Source organism: Leptonychotes weddellii, chromosome 15 (genome assembly GCF_054177405.1).
Source record: "Leptonychotes weddellii isolate Sample4059 chromosome 15, ASM5417740v2, whole genome shotgun sequence".
NCBI lineage: Eukaryota > Metazoa > Chordata > Mammalia > Carnivora > Phocidae > Leptonychotes > Leptonychotes weddellii.
In genome coordinates this window covers 11,381,570-11,397,718 of record NC_138383.1, presented here as the reverse complement: position 1 = coordinate 11,397,718, position 16,149 = coordinate 11,381,570, and the positions used below count along the sequence as shown (strand labels likewise).

The window sequence follows — 16,149 nt, the reverse complement described above, 5'->3', positions numbered from 1 at the left end:
CCTCTAGAACCCTCAGTTAGTTTTTCAGAGTCCTTCGTCTCTCATGGTTCATCTACCCCTCCGATTTCCCCCGCTTCATTCTTCCCCTCCCTCTACCTTCTTCTTCTTCTTCTTTTTTTTTTCTTAACATATATTGCATTATTTGTTTCAGAGATACAGATCTGTGATTCAGCAGTCTCACACAATTCACAGCGCTCACCATAGCACATACCTCTCCAGTGTCTATCACCCAGTCACCCCATCCCTTCCACCCCACCCCCCACTCCAGCAACCCTCAGTTTGTTTCCTGCAATTAAGAATTCCTCATATCAGTGAGATCATATGATACATGTCTTTCTCTGGGAAACTAGATTCTTAAGATTAATTTTTTTCTTTATATTATTTTTTCAAACCAGTGAACTATCACAACAAAAAGAAAGCTTAATTTCTTCTTTCTTTTTTTTTTCCTTGGTTAAAAATTTATTAGAGAGTGTATGTGTGTGAGCAAGGGGAAGGGGAGAGGGAGAGAGAGAATCTCAAGCAGACTCCCTGCTGAGCACAGAGCCCGACAAGATGAGCTCCATCTCACCACCCTGAGATCATGACCTGAGTTGAAACCAAGAGTTGGACGCTCAACCGACTGAGCCACTCAGGCGCCCCCAAAAGCTAAATTTCTTTAAGCACAGTTTCATCTTAAGCTGATGTAGAATTGTTTGCTTTGAGCTATTCAAGAGTAAATAGAAATTTAGTGATAGTATCCTAGTAAACTGTGGAAAGATCTTACTGTGATACTAGTCTCAGACATCAAGAGCTTAAAGCCCATGGATCTCCAGCGTTAGCTACAACTATTTCTTCCTGCATCTTTTTCCTCCCTGAAGTGCTTCCTCTTTCAGAAGCCTACTATCTGTCTGTTCTCTGACAGTTTTATTTATCAAAGCAGAAAAAAAATCTATTGGTCTTATATGTTTATTGGTTGACTGAATGAAATCAATTGTGAATGAGTTTTTGTTGCTATCTTGTCTGCAATTCCTGGCCTATTTAATAATGGGATGAGAATCTTTGTATCAAGTCAAAGACTTTTCAGATAATTCAAGGCATCAGAGAACAATTGGAGAGAGTTTGGGGGGCCAGGATGATTCTCTAAGCTATAGTAAGCTATAAAGATAAATCTGATTTGGTAGTGGGGAGTGGGGCCAAGAAACTCTGGCTTTTACCCAAGTTTTGTCCAAGTTCCCTGTTTCCCTGAGGTGTCTTGTGAACTCCATATTCAAAATGAGAAACCAACTCCATATTAGATATTTGTTCCAGGGAGATGCACTGGGAAAAGGGAGAGTAGTGTATGAGTTATGCATTTTGTGGTCACCCACTGTTCCGGGGCTGCAGCCTTTCTTAGTCAGGATGCCTTGGCATGGTCTTCCTTCCAAGCTTCTTTTTCTACTCTCTTCTCTCGCCTCATGAGACTGTAACCTCCTCTTTCTCCCTCTGCTAGTCTTCAAGATGTATATTTCATGTCCTGTGGCTCATTCATGATAATTTGTATTGTATATTTGATTTGTTTGTATATTATTTGATTAATTATATTTCTATTTAACGATATCTATACTGTGCTCCCTTCTGATATTTACTACCTTTTTTTTTTGTCTTAGATCTGCTGATTAGGACAAATTTGCATTAAAGTTTCCCATTATAAATGTATTTGAAATAAAACTATCCTCATATTTCATTTTCTTTTAAAAATGGATGTTAGGTACATAGAATTGGATTAATTGTAATCTTTGGTTCATGACTCATTTCAGTATGGGTATATCCTGCCCTTTTATTTAATTAATTAATTCATAATGAATGTTTCAGAACTCACTTCCCAATCAAGAGCCTGAACAATGATAATAATTTATATCTTCTTATAGCTAAATGCTTCTTCTGATAATGGCTCTCCCCAGTATTTTAAGTAGAGTAATCAATTCCTTTCACGAACTAAATTGTACTAAGTTCTGGCCATTAGGATATTATATAGATTTCAGTTTGCTGCAACGCTTATAGAAGATACATAGTTTGAAAAAAGTGTTTTCTTAAGTTTATCAGTTTCACTTTTTTTCCCCTCAGAGTACACCCGATATTTCATGAAGTTTGCTTTGTGATTATATGATTTTCAAAGCTAAAAATACAAAAGTTCTTTAAAGGTTAGCCCTCATACCTGTAGTGATAAATCTGGTATGAGCAAAGTGGTAAATCCGGCCCTAGCGATTTTTGTAGGTAAAACAATAAATGAGTATGACCTTTAGAAACTAAGAGATTAAAGCAGACTTATGATTTATGTTAGCTATATAATCTTCAAATTGAGTTAGACTGATAAAAGATTAATTCAAAATAGTTTTCATGAGACCTAAAGGTCAGATAAGGTAGTCAATAGGTCATTATATGTGGATTAAACTACTGTATTTTAAGGTGGTTTTTAAAGGGATAATTATTTTGCTAAATTACATGTTAGTAGCCCTCGATTATTTTTAGAGAGGTTAAAAGAAAGCCCTAAATTAATCAACTACAAATCTGAAACTTATCAGCTTAGTAAATAAAATATTTGAGATCTAATTTTAGGTTAAGTTTAAAATGCTTAAGTAAGATTGCATTTCAGCTCTCCTTTGGTTTGTATAATTAGAATTATAGAAAGATTTTTCAACACAGCTAAAATTATCTTAGAGATGTTTTTATAGCAAAAATTTATCTCAGAAATTATTTGATAGTGATCCAGAGATTTTATTTTTGAGAAAATATTTCTTTGCATTTGTTGTGCCTGATCACTAATTAACTGAAAAAGTTAAACTTTTTAGGGGTTGGCGAACTGTAGCCTCCCAGGGCCAAATCCAGCCTGCTGCCTTTTCTGTAAAGTTTTATTAGAAAATACTGATGCCCACTTGATTACACGTGGTGTGTGGCTGCTTACCTGTTATGGTGGCAGCGCCGAGTAGTTGTGTCAGAGACCGGCTAGCCGGCAAAGCCTAAAATGATGACTGCCTGGCACTTTACAGACAACGTTCGCCAGGCCCCTGCTCTAGACCAAAGCAGATGTTCTGTAGGTCTTTATTGTTTTATTTTCTGAAAAATCAAGTTTCTAATGGTTCTTACGTGTTTCTAGAACGGCAGAGGTGTGCACTTTGGATCAGAAAACTGTGTGAGCCTTCAGGAACAGGTGCAGGAATAATGGGCAGGAAGAATCGAAACCTGTATGCAAAACTGTTACTGCACATGCTGAAGCGAGGAGTGCTTGAAGGCCCCTTTACACACCGACCTGAACCAGGGACACTGAAAACCTTACCTTCCTACATGGTAGGTGTCATTGACCAAAAGCTGTCTTAGCTTCATTTCTTTAAAAATGTCAACTCATCATCCCAGTTGGGAATGGTTATATTATTAAGTTATAAGTACTGGATAATATAAGAGTTAACACTGTTTTTTTTTCTTCCTAATTAACTTTTTTCCACTTTGAATAGAAATCAGATGTGGGTCTTATGGGGATTCTGCGTATTAATTTAACCATCCCACAATATTCTACTGTATTTCTGAAGAACTGAAAGTAAATTCTTTTATATTGAACCTCAATTTCCCACTAGTTTTCACTGGATAACATTAACCACAGTTTATGTATATCAGTGAATTCTAGTTTATTAAACTCTTTCACATACATTATTTAAAAATTCATGAGAGGTTGGATTGAGTGACTTCTAAAGTTCCTTTCTATTCTAATAAAATGATAGTAAACTGGAGTTTATACTTCATTTAATTTCACTATCAAAATCAGCTGTTACAAAGGTAGTTATAATTATGTTTGATTGGTGAATTACCACTGTCTTGATCTTTGTAACCATGAAATATGCCTTGGTTGGGGTGTTTGAATACTTGAGAAATCCGACTGGAGTACTTGGTATTGGTAGTTGCTATTAGGATATTTATGTATTTAAAAAAAAATAACTTTGGTTAACTTAAACCAAAATGCAGTGAAGAGGCACACTGCACACGAGATGATAATTTTGTCCAAGGCAGAGATGCCAGACGTTGTAATGCTGTTGGCAATTGTATGGTAAAGTCGAGCCATATATTTTGCTTCAGATCAGTGGTCTTCGGGGCAGTAGTCACCTGACATGATATTCGATTGAACCTTGCAGTGACTATCTCATAAAACTGCTGTACATGTCTGACTTGGGATCAAGGGTCATGTGTCACCTCTCCCTAGAGAGCACCCCTCTTGAGGATTCTTTGGGTGGGATTCGGAGAATTGTTGCCGAAGTTTCCGCTTAATGCAGAGTTTTCTTCAGAAGTGTGTCAAGAAGCTCTGCTCACTTGAAAAGCAATTAGTGGGTTCCTGCCATTCTTCTTAAAGACTAAAGGTAGAACATTGTCTGAAACACATTCAGATGTTGAGATATGGGTGTGTTGCATCATGTTTTCCCATTCATACTCATTTCACAGAATCATAGGAAAGGCTTGATTTCACAAATAATAACAATGAGAAGGCCCAGGGACTCATCTTGGATTTTCTGGTTAGTTTACTATGGCATGACCAGAACTAAATTCTAGGTCTTCACCTCTGTTGTTCCTCCTTTACCTTATCAAGGGATTCCTAATTTCTGTTTCTGATTTTTATGGATTGTGGTTTCTCTGCCCACTGATTTTGTGTGTCTGTGCAGAGTAATTAATGATCACAGAAAGAAATAGAGCACATGATTTAAAAAGAATTTTTCCATTTTTTTTTTTTTAAATTAGGCATTTTTTGTATTCCATTTCATCTTCACTATCAGTTTACTAGCTGTATCTCTCCTTTTTAGTAGTTGCCTTAGGGCTTACAAATTGCATCTTTAATTTATGGCAGTTTACCTTCGAAAGTATTATACCAGTTTATGAATTATGGAAGAAACTTATAACATTTCCTCTCCTATTCTTTGTGCTATAAGTTTTCATACATTTCATTCCTACATGTATTTTTTTATTATTATTTTTATTTTAATTCTAGTATAGTTAAATTACAGCATTATATTAGTTTCAGGTACACAATATAGTGATTCAACAATTCTATACATCACTCAGTGCTCATTGTGATAAGTGTAGTCTTAATCCCCTTCACCTATTTTCCCCATCCCCCCAACTACCTGCCCTCTGATAACTAACAGTTTGTTCTCTATAGTTAAGGGTCTGTTTTTTGTTTTTATTTTTTTGGGTTTGCCTCCTTTTTTCTTTGTTCGTTTTGTTTCTTAAATTCCACATATGAGTGAAATCATGTGGTCCATTTATCTTTTTATAAAGCTATATTTTTTATAATACAAATAATTATCAGATTTATCTGTTATGTAATTTTTATCATTTATCAGATTTCTTATATAGCACAGCATAACTAAAATGTAAAATGTTATCCATTTTATGTATCTTAATATTTCATAATTCATTATGCATTTTTTGTGTAATTGAATTTAAGCTGAGTATTTGAAAGGCTGTTACCAGACTTGAAACTTGGTGGAAATCTTAACTATTTCATTATTGTACATTTTGAAAGAATAATTTTTCTAATTTTTAAAAAATCAGTCCATCTATTTTGATGAACCAAATCCAGCACGAGCAAAAGGTTCAAGCCCGGAAGGATTACCAGACTGGGTAATGGGTGAGCTGGGGACCAGTGAACACAGATTAAATGAATCATGGAAGCTTTCTTCCGGAGAAGATTACTCTTTGGTGCAGTCACCAACTGATGTACACAGGTATGCTATGAAAATGGGATTTAAATGTGATTCATCATTTAACCTGTCTTCAGATCTGGTTCATACGTTGTTTTTCCTTGTGGGTTTTTTTTAATAGTAAGTAGTTGGTTTACTTTATAATTTCATTAAAGTTGAGGGCTGTCAAGAGATGTTGGGTAGGAAAAATAACAGTTTTGCTTTAATATTTACGATATATTCAAGATTCTGTTACAGTTTTTTTTTTTTTTTCAAGATTTATTTATCCATTTGACAGAGCGACAGCAAGAGAGGGAACACAAGCAGGGGGAATGGGAGAGGGAGAAGCAGGCTTCCCGCTGAGCAGGGATCCCGATGTGGGACTCAATCCCAGGACCTTGGGATCATGACCTGAGCCGAAGGCAGGTGCTTAACGACTGAGCCACCCAGGCGCCCCAAGATTCTGTTACAGTTTTAACCACTTTTTGGGTATTTGTTAAATATATATATATATATATATATACATCCCATTACTTGGAAGGTAGTGTCTGAGAACCTTTAAATAACTTTGTTTTCCTTCATGATAAGCATGAATTAAGAACATTATTAATGACTTCAATAAAATATAACATCCTGCATATTCGTCTTGAAGCTTATGCTTGAATTTCTCTTCTTTTTCTCTCGTTGAACAATATTTGTTTTGATTTAATAAAATAATGAATGTAAAGGTAAACCTCATTCAATTGTGTTTTCTCACTAAAGCACTAAACTTAAATAGGATTTTTAGTGCAAATAAAAATAAACTAAGTTTTTCAAATACACAAAAAGATTATTATTGTTGCAGTATAACTTTTGGCCTTTAGGAGGAATAGATTTACATTGGGCTTTTATCAAATTTTGAATTTAACTTTGGTCATTTTCTGAAATGTTAAAATATTGGACAGTAGCAATTGACATGGACCATATTTTATACTTCACTCCTCACCATTCGCTTGCTAGTTTTAATTTTTTGGAATTTGATTTGGTTAACAGTAATCTTTCTTTTTTACTATAATTTTTTTGGTTTATTCCTTAATCAGATAGAGAAATGTTATTAGTAATTTGAAATGTCTTCATGGTTGATGTAGTCTGGTTATAGGTTTTTCAGACCTCAGGTATTATGATGGAAAAGAGCAGGGAGATGAACACAATGCAAGAGATCCAGTCCACGTGAATGAAATTTTTTTTATTAGAAAGGGGAAACAAAATGGAGAGGCAAAAAAGGAAGAGGTGATAGAATTAAGGATATGTTCAGAAGATTAAAGAGAAATGAATAGATGAGTCAATAGCAGGTGGTGTTAGATACTTATTTTTTGCAGTTACAGGAGATTTAAAAATGGAAGAGGTGTTATTGTGGAATTTTTGTTAGTTTTATAGCAGGTAAATGGAGGTGTAAAGAGATTGTGGTCTGCATACAAAGGAAAACACAATTCTTGGTTAGGTGTTTGCCAAAACATTTCTTGAGTGTCCAACTAAAAGCTGTATTCCTTTCTAGGTAATGAATATGGAGATTATGGTATAAAGGTGAACTAGTTTCCCATGTCTTGGAGCTGAGCAGAGGTTGGAAACTGGTGATCTTCTTGGACTGAATGAATCATGTGGATAGATTTGTTTTGTTTGACTTATATAGTGTCTCTAAAGATTTTTGAATGAATTATTAAAAATTAATAATTGGGGAATTTCATATAAACACCTAATTTTTTTGGACTATTTAAAAAACTGGAGATCCAGTTGTTTTTGCAGAAGACAGCCATAGATTGGAGATAAGTAATACTTGATTACTCTCCTAATGCAGCATGCCTTCATTATTTGCTGCTCATTTTTGACACTAATTTTGAGGTCGGTTGCATCTCTTGTGGAGTATGAGCTTTTTTTCCCTTTTAAGAAGAAGGGTTGAGAGGTGAAAGAAGTATTTCTATTCACATTTTTACATTCTGTCACAAGTGGAAAGAAGAAAGGTAGATGAAGAGGGATCATATGACTCAAAAAGAGGAGAGAGACTGCATCTTTGTAGAAGTGAAGACTACCCCTACATCTGGCAGCATAATCACTCATTTGTTACCCAGATCCTACAGACACTGGATTTCTTTTTTTTTAATTTAATTTTATTATATTGTGTTAATTACCATACAATACATCATTAGTTTTTGATGTGGTGATCCATGATTCATTGTTTTCACATAACACCCAGTGCTCCATGCAGTACGTGCCCTCCTTAATACCCATCACCGGGCTAACCCATCCCCCTAAAACCTTGTTTGTTTCTCAGAGTCCATAGTCTCTCATGCTTCGTCTCTCCCTCCGAATCTCCCCCTTCATATTTCCCTTCCTTCTAATGTCCTCCATGCTATTCCTTATGTTCCACAAATAAGTGAAACCATATGATAATTGACTTTCTCTGCTTAACTTATTTCACTTAGCGTAATCTCCTCCAGTCCCATCCATGTTGATGTAAAAATTGGGTATTCATCCTTCCTGATGGCTGAGTAATATTCCATTATATGTATGGACCACATCTTCTTTATCCATTCATCTGTTGAAGGACATCTCGGCTCTTTCCACAGTTTGGCTATTGCTGCTATGAACATCGGGGTGCATATGGCCCTTCTTTTCACTACATCTATGTCTTTGGCATAAATACCCAGGAGTGCAGTTGCTGGGTCATAGGGTAGCTCTATTTTTAATTTTTTGAGGCTCCTCCACACTGTTTCCCAAAGTGGCTGTACCAACTTGCACTCCCACCAGCAGTGTAAGAGGGTTCCCCTTTCTCCACAACCTCTCCAACATTTGTTGTTTCTTGCCCTGTCAATTTTTGCCATTCTAACTGGTGTAAGGTGGTATCTCAATGTGGTTTTTTTTTTTTATAATTTACTTATATAATAGCTTTAAAAAATTTTTTAATTAATTTTTAAAAATTTTATTTAATTATGTTAATCACCATAGAGTAGTACATCATTAGTTTTTGATGTAGTGTTCCATGATTCATTATTTGCGTATAACACCCATTGCTCCATGCAGTACGTGCCCTCTTCAGTACCCATCACCAGGCTTTCCCTGATGGCTAATGATGATCAGCATTTTTTCATGTGTCTGTTAGCCATTTGTATGTCTTCTTCAGAGACAGACACTGGATTTCTAACGGTTGTTTTAGATAAGTAGGGAAGAGAGGTGCATGGATAATTTCCATATAGTGGTTATGTGTAGTTGTGGGGATATTCGTGAAGATTGAGATGTGTGTAAAATTAGGGTAGGAAATAGATGTGAGATCTCATGGAGTCCAGGTGAGTGGGCTTTTCTTCCTTGGAACAGAGGATAAAGTTTAAGAAAACATAGTGAGAATATTCTTCAAATATTACTCAGTGACTTTTCTGGAAAATGATACCATAGTAAAATCTCCACAATTTTAACATATAACTTCTTTTTCTTTGTTGCTCACCTGTAATAAAATGGCACGTAATGCCAGTTATTCAGATATGAGGCATTAGCTATCAGTTATATAATACTTAAATAATTGATGGGAAAAGCAGGCAGTCCTTTGGTCCTTCTCTGTCCTTCAGATCTTGCAATTCAAAAAAGTCTTACTTGACACCCCAGGTCTGTTTTAGGGACTTTGTGTTTCCTTGTTGCACTCATGATGTGCAAAGGTTCCATATCTGTCCTCTGTGCTAGATTGTAAATGTCATGAGGCAGGGACTGTGCCTTGCCTATTTGCACTGTGTTTCCAGCACCTAGCGCTGGGCAGGAACCTCTTGGGAACTCCGTAAGTATTTATATTTGTTGAATGCTTACATGTATGAATGAATGAATTGTGTTAGGCACTGCCACATACTTAATTTAATCTGTACAGAAACCTTTAGAGACAGGTAGATTGTGACAGAGAGAATGGCCCATGAGGATTCAAAAAAAAAACCTTTCAGGACAAGTTGAGGAAAGGATACATTTTAGAAGAAGTTAAGAGAAGTGTGGATATAGGCTATAGAGGTGCCCTTCACATACCATGAGGAATAGAAAGACAGTGAGCTGGAAAAGATATACTGAAATATCTTTCTGGTCAAGTGTCAGAATACCATGAATGCTAAGGGCCGGTTAGTGCTATAAAAACAAAACTTCTCAGAGTAACTTTTCTTCTATTTTTCTCTTAATTTAATTCAGTCTATTTTCAAATGTTAATTTGATTTAAAATTCTAATCCACATGTACATGAATTAACAGATATTTGTAATTTTATATACATGAAGGCATTTAAAAAATAAAACTGACTTTTACTTTAGCTAAGGGCAATACAGTTGATTTAAAAGCCAAATACATAATGTGTGAGATGAGATCAGAAGTGGTGGTGAAGAGTCTACTGATGGTCTGTCTTCATTTTTCTAAAGTTGTTCCTTTACTGAGTGGTCATACTGTGCTAATGAAAAAGTTAGTATCTGCTAGTGTTGACCTAATACATCTAATCAGTTCTGTAAGAAATTGTTTTAAAAAGTTTAAGAGGCTTATAATATTTGACACATGTATGTTTTTATAGTGAATAATTTATTGTTACTTAGAACTGAAGTTTAATGCTGCCTCATAAATTTTACAACCACTTCAACTTGTCCTTTGAAAAACCTCTTTAATCTTAAAAGATATTCCCCCTTAGTGTTTCTTTTTTGATCACTTTATAAAATCCTGCTTTACTTAGACCTTTTTGTATGTGAAGTATTTCTAATGGCATTTTAGATTATGCTGTTTGTGTCCTAGCCTTTTCATATTATTAAAGATGCAGAGCCCTTTTGAAGCCTCTTTGTTAGGCCTCCCTATTCAGTAGAGGTGGCACCTTTCCTTTTTTTTTTTTTTTTAAAGATTTTATTTATTTATTTGACAGAGAGATAGACAGAAGAGCACAAGCAGAGGGAGTGGCAGAGGGAGAGGGAGAAGCAGGCTCTGCACTGAGCAGGGAACCTGATGCGGGACTCGATCCCAGGACCCTGAGATCATGACATGAGCTGAAGGCAGACGCTTAACCATCTGAGCCACCCAGGCGCCCCAACCTTTCCTTTACCTTTATTCTTCCTGTAGGATACGGGGTGTAGCTTCATTCTAAACATGTTAGAAGTAGTATGAGGTTATAGTCTATCATGCTTATTCTCATGCTTTTTTTTCCTCCCCCCACCAAATACACATCATACGCTAGTAAACTTAGTATTTCACGTCAGACAGCTTTGACACATAGCTGATTCCATCCTGGTTTTACTCTTTGCTTTCCTTTTTCATATTTCTTGGTTTAAGTTTAGGTTATTACCTCTGTTTTCTTTTAGAAAAACCACTTTTCAAATCATTTTGCTATTTTTTTTAGAGATCTATTACTGCATTTAAATGTCAAATATCTGCTTATTTTCTTGACAGTGAAATATTTTACTTATATTTGAGTTTGGAGCATGGTTTTACAAAATGTTACTGATGAGACCATAGACTTAGATCTCATCCCTGTACAGTTTGGCTGATTTCATTTAGTTCTGCAACCATGAGCTGTATCCATATATATTGCTTCCTGGTCATCCTTCAGATACTTACCACTGTGATCCGGTAAAGACCTTAATTATCTTTGTGGCAGACAGACTTTCAGGTGGCTCCGTGGTCCTCCTCTGGGTGTTCACAGTCTTGTATAATCCCTACTTCTTGGGTGTGGGCAGGACCTGTGACTTGCTTCTAACTAATAGAATATGGCACTGGTGTTGGGATGTCCCTTCCATGATTACATTATGATACGTAAGACTCTGTCCTGCCAGTGGACTGACTCTAGAGTCTTGCTGTGTTTTCCTTGCTGGCTTTGAAGAAGCAGGCTGCCATGAATTCTCTAGCTATAAGGAGCTGAATGCTGCTGACAACCATGCGAGCGGGGCAAGTGGATCCTTCCCCAATAGAGCCTCCAGATGAGAACCCAGCTCTGGGCAAACCATGATGGCAGCCTCGTATGGCCCTAAGCAGAGGACCCAGCTCAGCTGTACTTAGACTTCTGACCCACAGAAACTATGAGAACATATGTAAAGTATACATGTGTTGTTTAAAACTCTTCAGTTTGTGGTAATTCGTTAGGCAGCAATAGATGACTAATACAGTTTTTATCCTCATTTTAGGAAATTATACAAACTATATACAATACATGTTTCTTGTAAAAACCTCAATGTAGAAATATGTGGAGTAAAAAGTCAAAGTCCTTCTCTCCAGGTCCTCCTATTCCACTTGCCTCATGGGATGTAATAGTCATCAGCAATTTGGTGTGTATCATTCTGCAGTAGACACATAGCCACACAAATGTAATTAAAGAGTTATGTTCGTTTATACTGTATGTACTATTCTGAGACTTGCTCTTTTGCCACTTAACCATGTCTGAACCTGTCATGCAGTCTGTGTAGTCTTTTTAATTACAGATCCTAATCCATAGTGTGGATTTACTATAATTTAACCTAATTTAACCTGTCTCTGTTGCTTTTAATTCTTTATTATTATAAAGAATGCTTTAGTTAACATTTTGGTACATAGATCATTATGCAGCTGCATGTATTTTGGAGTATTACTGATGCCCAGAAAAGAAATCACTGTTTCAGTAGCTAGGTACATTAACAAATTTAATGGATAAACTATTGGTGGGATTATTAGTAGGTACAACATCTTGTGCGTTGGTAAGAAAAATCTGTATGGGCTAGTATGGAGAGATCTCTAAGATATATGAATTTAAAAGAAGTATATAAAAGTATAGTAAGCTTCCACTTATATGTGTGTATGTATATTTTAAAGAGGATATGTGGATATGTATCTGTACATGTGTAAGGGATATTTCTGGGTGCCACATTTGAAACAGTTTTACCTTTAGAGTGTGGGACTAGTCAAGTGTGGAAACTTAAAAACTTTTATTTTGTACATGTGTCTGTGTTATTTTTAATAGTCTACACACTTATTTTTTGATAGATTCTGTTAAGTTGCCCTCCAAAATATCGTCTTCTTAAGATGTTTGGGCATACACATCATTAACATTAGTGATGCACATTTAACTATAAGAAACAAATATACAAGTTTAAACGTAAGATTGAAATTTTCCCAATAAATAAATACTTGTGGATTTCACTTGTATTTCTAGTTTGTTAAAACAGAAATCAAGTGGGACAAGTTGTACCATTTATGGAGCATCTACTGTATGCTAGATACTATTCTAGAAATCTTTTATAAGTTATCAGATTTCATCCTTTCTACAGTTCTGTGAGGTTGACATGATGGCCCTTTGTATTTATAGATGAGGTAACAGCTTCAGTAAGGTCGTGCCACTTTCCCAGTCATGGATCCGGTTTCAGAATCTAGGTCTTGATGATTCCAGACCTCATGTTCTTTCTAGTGTACCATGTAGGCACGAGTACTTTTTGCAGCAAATATGGAAATTCCACTTTCATCCATCTTTCTCCCCACTTGAGCTGCATCAGCAGTCCTGGGCGACTGTGCCTTTGTTCTTGGTTATTTCTAGGTTGAGCTGAAATGAGGCAGTTTGCCTTTGTTCAAATCTCACTTCTGACACTTGGCAACCATGTGTCCTCAGGCAAGTTACTTAATTTCCCTAAAGCCTGGTTTCATCATTTGTAAAGTGGAGATCTAGAGCCTCTGACATGGGACGTGGGAAAGTGTTAGCTGTTGCGACCACCGTCACTGGCATGGTGATTGGGATTTTAATAGTTCCTGCAGGGGCTTGCTTGTTAGTTTGTTTGACCATTCTTTTGCTTCTCTAATTATCTAATCTTCCTAAAGATATTATCTTAAAATCCATTGGTCAGTTATTTTGAGTTACTAAAAATCGTTGTGTTCTTGAGAAAAATAAATTAATGGCTATGCAGAAAGGTTCTCATGGTTAAGTATGAATCCTGCACACTCAGAATAAAGAGGGTAAAAGTATTTTAAAAGAGGCTTCGAAGGAATCTTTATTTAGGTAACTCAGCAAATCCCTTTCCCCTCAGATAGAAGGAATACAATGTAGCTGGCCCCACACCCCACTTTTTTTTTTTTTGCATTTGGCCATACCCTGAATTAGAAGCTGCCAAAGTAATAGTTAGACATAAGTTCATGTTGTCTCTTTTTGTGCATTATCCCAAACACAGAACACAAAGATAATAAGTTGTATTCTTGTCTTATGATTCTGTGAAAAATGTTTTGAAGCTTCTTTTTAATGGCTTGTAATTATTTTTATGACTTTTCAGTGAAATATGATGTGGTTTGGTAGCTTATCACCAAAATGAAGTTGGGGCTAGGATAGAAAAAATAAAAAAGAATGCTTTCATACCACTTACTATTTTTACTTGAAACTTTGCTTAAGAGTTATGCGTTAGGAGAGGGTGGAGGGGAATAAAGATGAATCAGCCTGCTCCCTAGTGGAAGAAACACATGGATTCTGCTTATTTTAGAGGACTTTGTTCATGAAAAAGTAGGCATTGGTTTGGATTTCTTTAGATGCCATTTTATAAAGAGCTACCATCTAGATTACATAAAAATTCTAGGAGTGTGCAAACAGAATTATTATTTATTGTATATTACTTTTACCATATTAGATTTAGGTTATCTTTATATGAATTAAAGTTTTATCTTTCAATTTATGTTCTGTCCTCTAAATAATAAATTTGTTCATACCTATAAGAAAGGACTTGGAGAATAATTATCCTATTTTAAGTGATTATAGAGGACTATAATTTTTGCATCTTGCTTTAATGAGATCTTCCATGGGTTATTTGATGCCAGATTTTAGTTTGGAATGAAGAATCTAATTATAGCCCTGCCCTTATGGAAAATATGATTTGTTTTACAACGATCCTCTTTATGATGTGGTTTTCCAGGAATGCATTGCAGCAAAAAGCTGGGACTATGTAGTATGTATGTCCTTTAAAAATGTCTCCCATTAACAGCTAGCATTTAATTTGCTTGTGCAGTTTACCAGCATGGCCAGCAGATGGTGATCAAGTATAATGAAAATGTAATTGTGATTGAGATGTTGATCTCTGTGAAAAAAACATTTCTCACTTGAAAAATAATGATGTAATTTTTTAGTCTGGATACTTAAAAAACCACAAAAAAATCTTTTTACTTTGTTAGGCTCTATTTTTATATGTGAATGACATTAATACTGTAAATAGCCCCTGCTCCTAAATCGTTAGATGAATATATGGGGGAGCTGATCAGTACCTTTCCTTCCTAGGGATTCTTTATATCCAGTGGCATAAATAAATATGGTTGGGATTACACATAGTAAAACATCCTTAAATGTTCACTAGGTACATTCATTATAGTTACGAATAGCCCCACTGTTTGGGCAAAGCTATATTCTGCAGCAGCACCGTCCAGTAGAACTTTCTGCATAGAAATGGTCTATGGCTATGCTGTCCAACACAGTAGCCACTATTCACATATGACCACTAAGCACTTGAAATGCGATTAGTGTGACGGAGAAGCTGAATTTTACATGGCAATTAATTTAAATAGCCATATGTGATTTAGTGGCTGCTGTATTGGGCTTGGAGCTATAGACCTGGGTCTTCGGCCGGGCCATTGTAAAGCCTGACCTACTAGTAGAGAGCTGCCGTCTAGATAGGGCAGTGGGATGCAGACAGGAGCTAGGAGTTGGGTGTTGGTGCATATAAACCGCCTCTGCTCCATAGGAGACCTTTTTTCTGTGCTTCCTTGTAATTTCACAGGTATCTCTTCATTGATGATAATCACCCATGATCAACACCTAGTTGCTTTTCTTTCAGTCAGTCTCAGGTTTCAGAGGAGCTCTTGTGAATAAATATTTTTGAAAGAAAGAAAAATTAACCATTTTTCTTAAATTTTTTTCGCCATTTTGTTTGGATAGAACACTTAGGATGGATTATATCTGACTAATTTGATATTTTTGGTAAATTGGCCATTTAACCTTGAGCTCTAGAAATAAGTCTGCTATATAAATGAAGAATGGAAACTGTTTCTTAGGGTATTCCATAAAACATAACATTTCACTCTCATAAAACCACTTAACTACTCATTAACTTTCAACATTCATGTGCTAATTAAATATCATTCTTCGGTGTTTACCAAGGCAAGGAAGTGGCAACAAATTGTAACTGAGATGGAATTGCTTTGAAAAGAATGGCCTTGCTTTTCTCTTAGGTATTTTTTTTTTTTTTAGTGAGTCAGATTTTTGACAAAGGTAGTCACTTTTTAAAAAAATTTTTAGTGAGTGGGGCTTTGTAATAGCATCTTTTTATTTCACAGGCAAGTTTCTTTTTGTGAGATCATAATACTGAACAGTTTTGATTGTCCTTTTAATAAACAAAAAAGGATGACAGTAAGCAAAGTATATTACTGTAAAACTTAATTTTAAGGGAATTAAAATACTCTCTAAGTGTTGTACTGTTAAACCAGAGATCTATTAATAAATGTTGACTTAA

General features: G+C 35.6%; 1 protein-coding gene across 2 annotated transcripts in view; it reads left to right on the top strand.

The window, feature by feature from the left end:
* Positions 1 to 16,149, top strand: part of LOC102734228 (centrosomal protein of 112 kDa) — a 115,655-nt gene that overhangs the window by 6,652 nt on the left and 92,854 nt on the right. For both annotated transcript variants that reach the window (XM_081804650.1, XM_081804649.1), the window contains exons 3-4: positions 3,113 to 3,303; positions 5,551 to 5,723. In XM_081804650.1, coding sequence (XP_081660776.1) covers positions 3,113 to 3,303; positions 5,551 to 5,723 — 364 coding nt within the window. The remainder of the gene's footprint in view (positions 1 to 3,112; positions 3,304 to 5,550; positions 5,724 to 16,149) is intronic.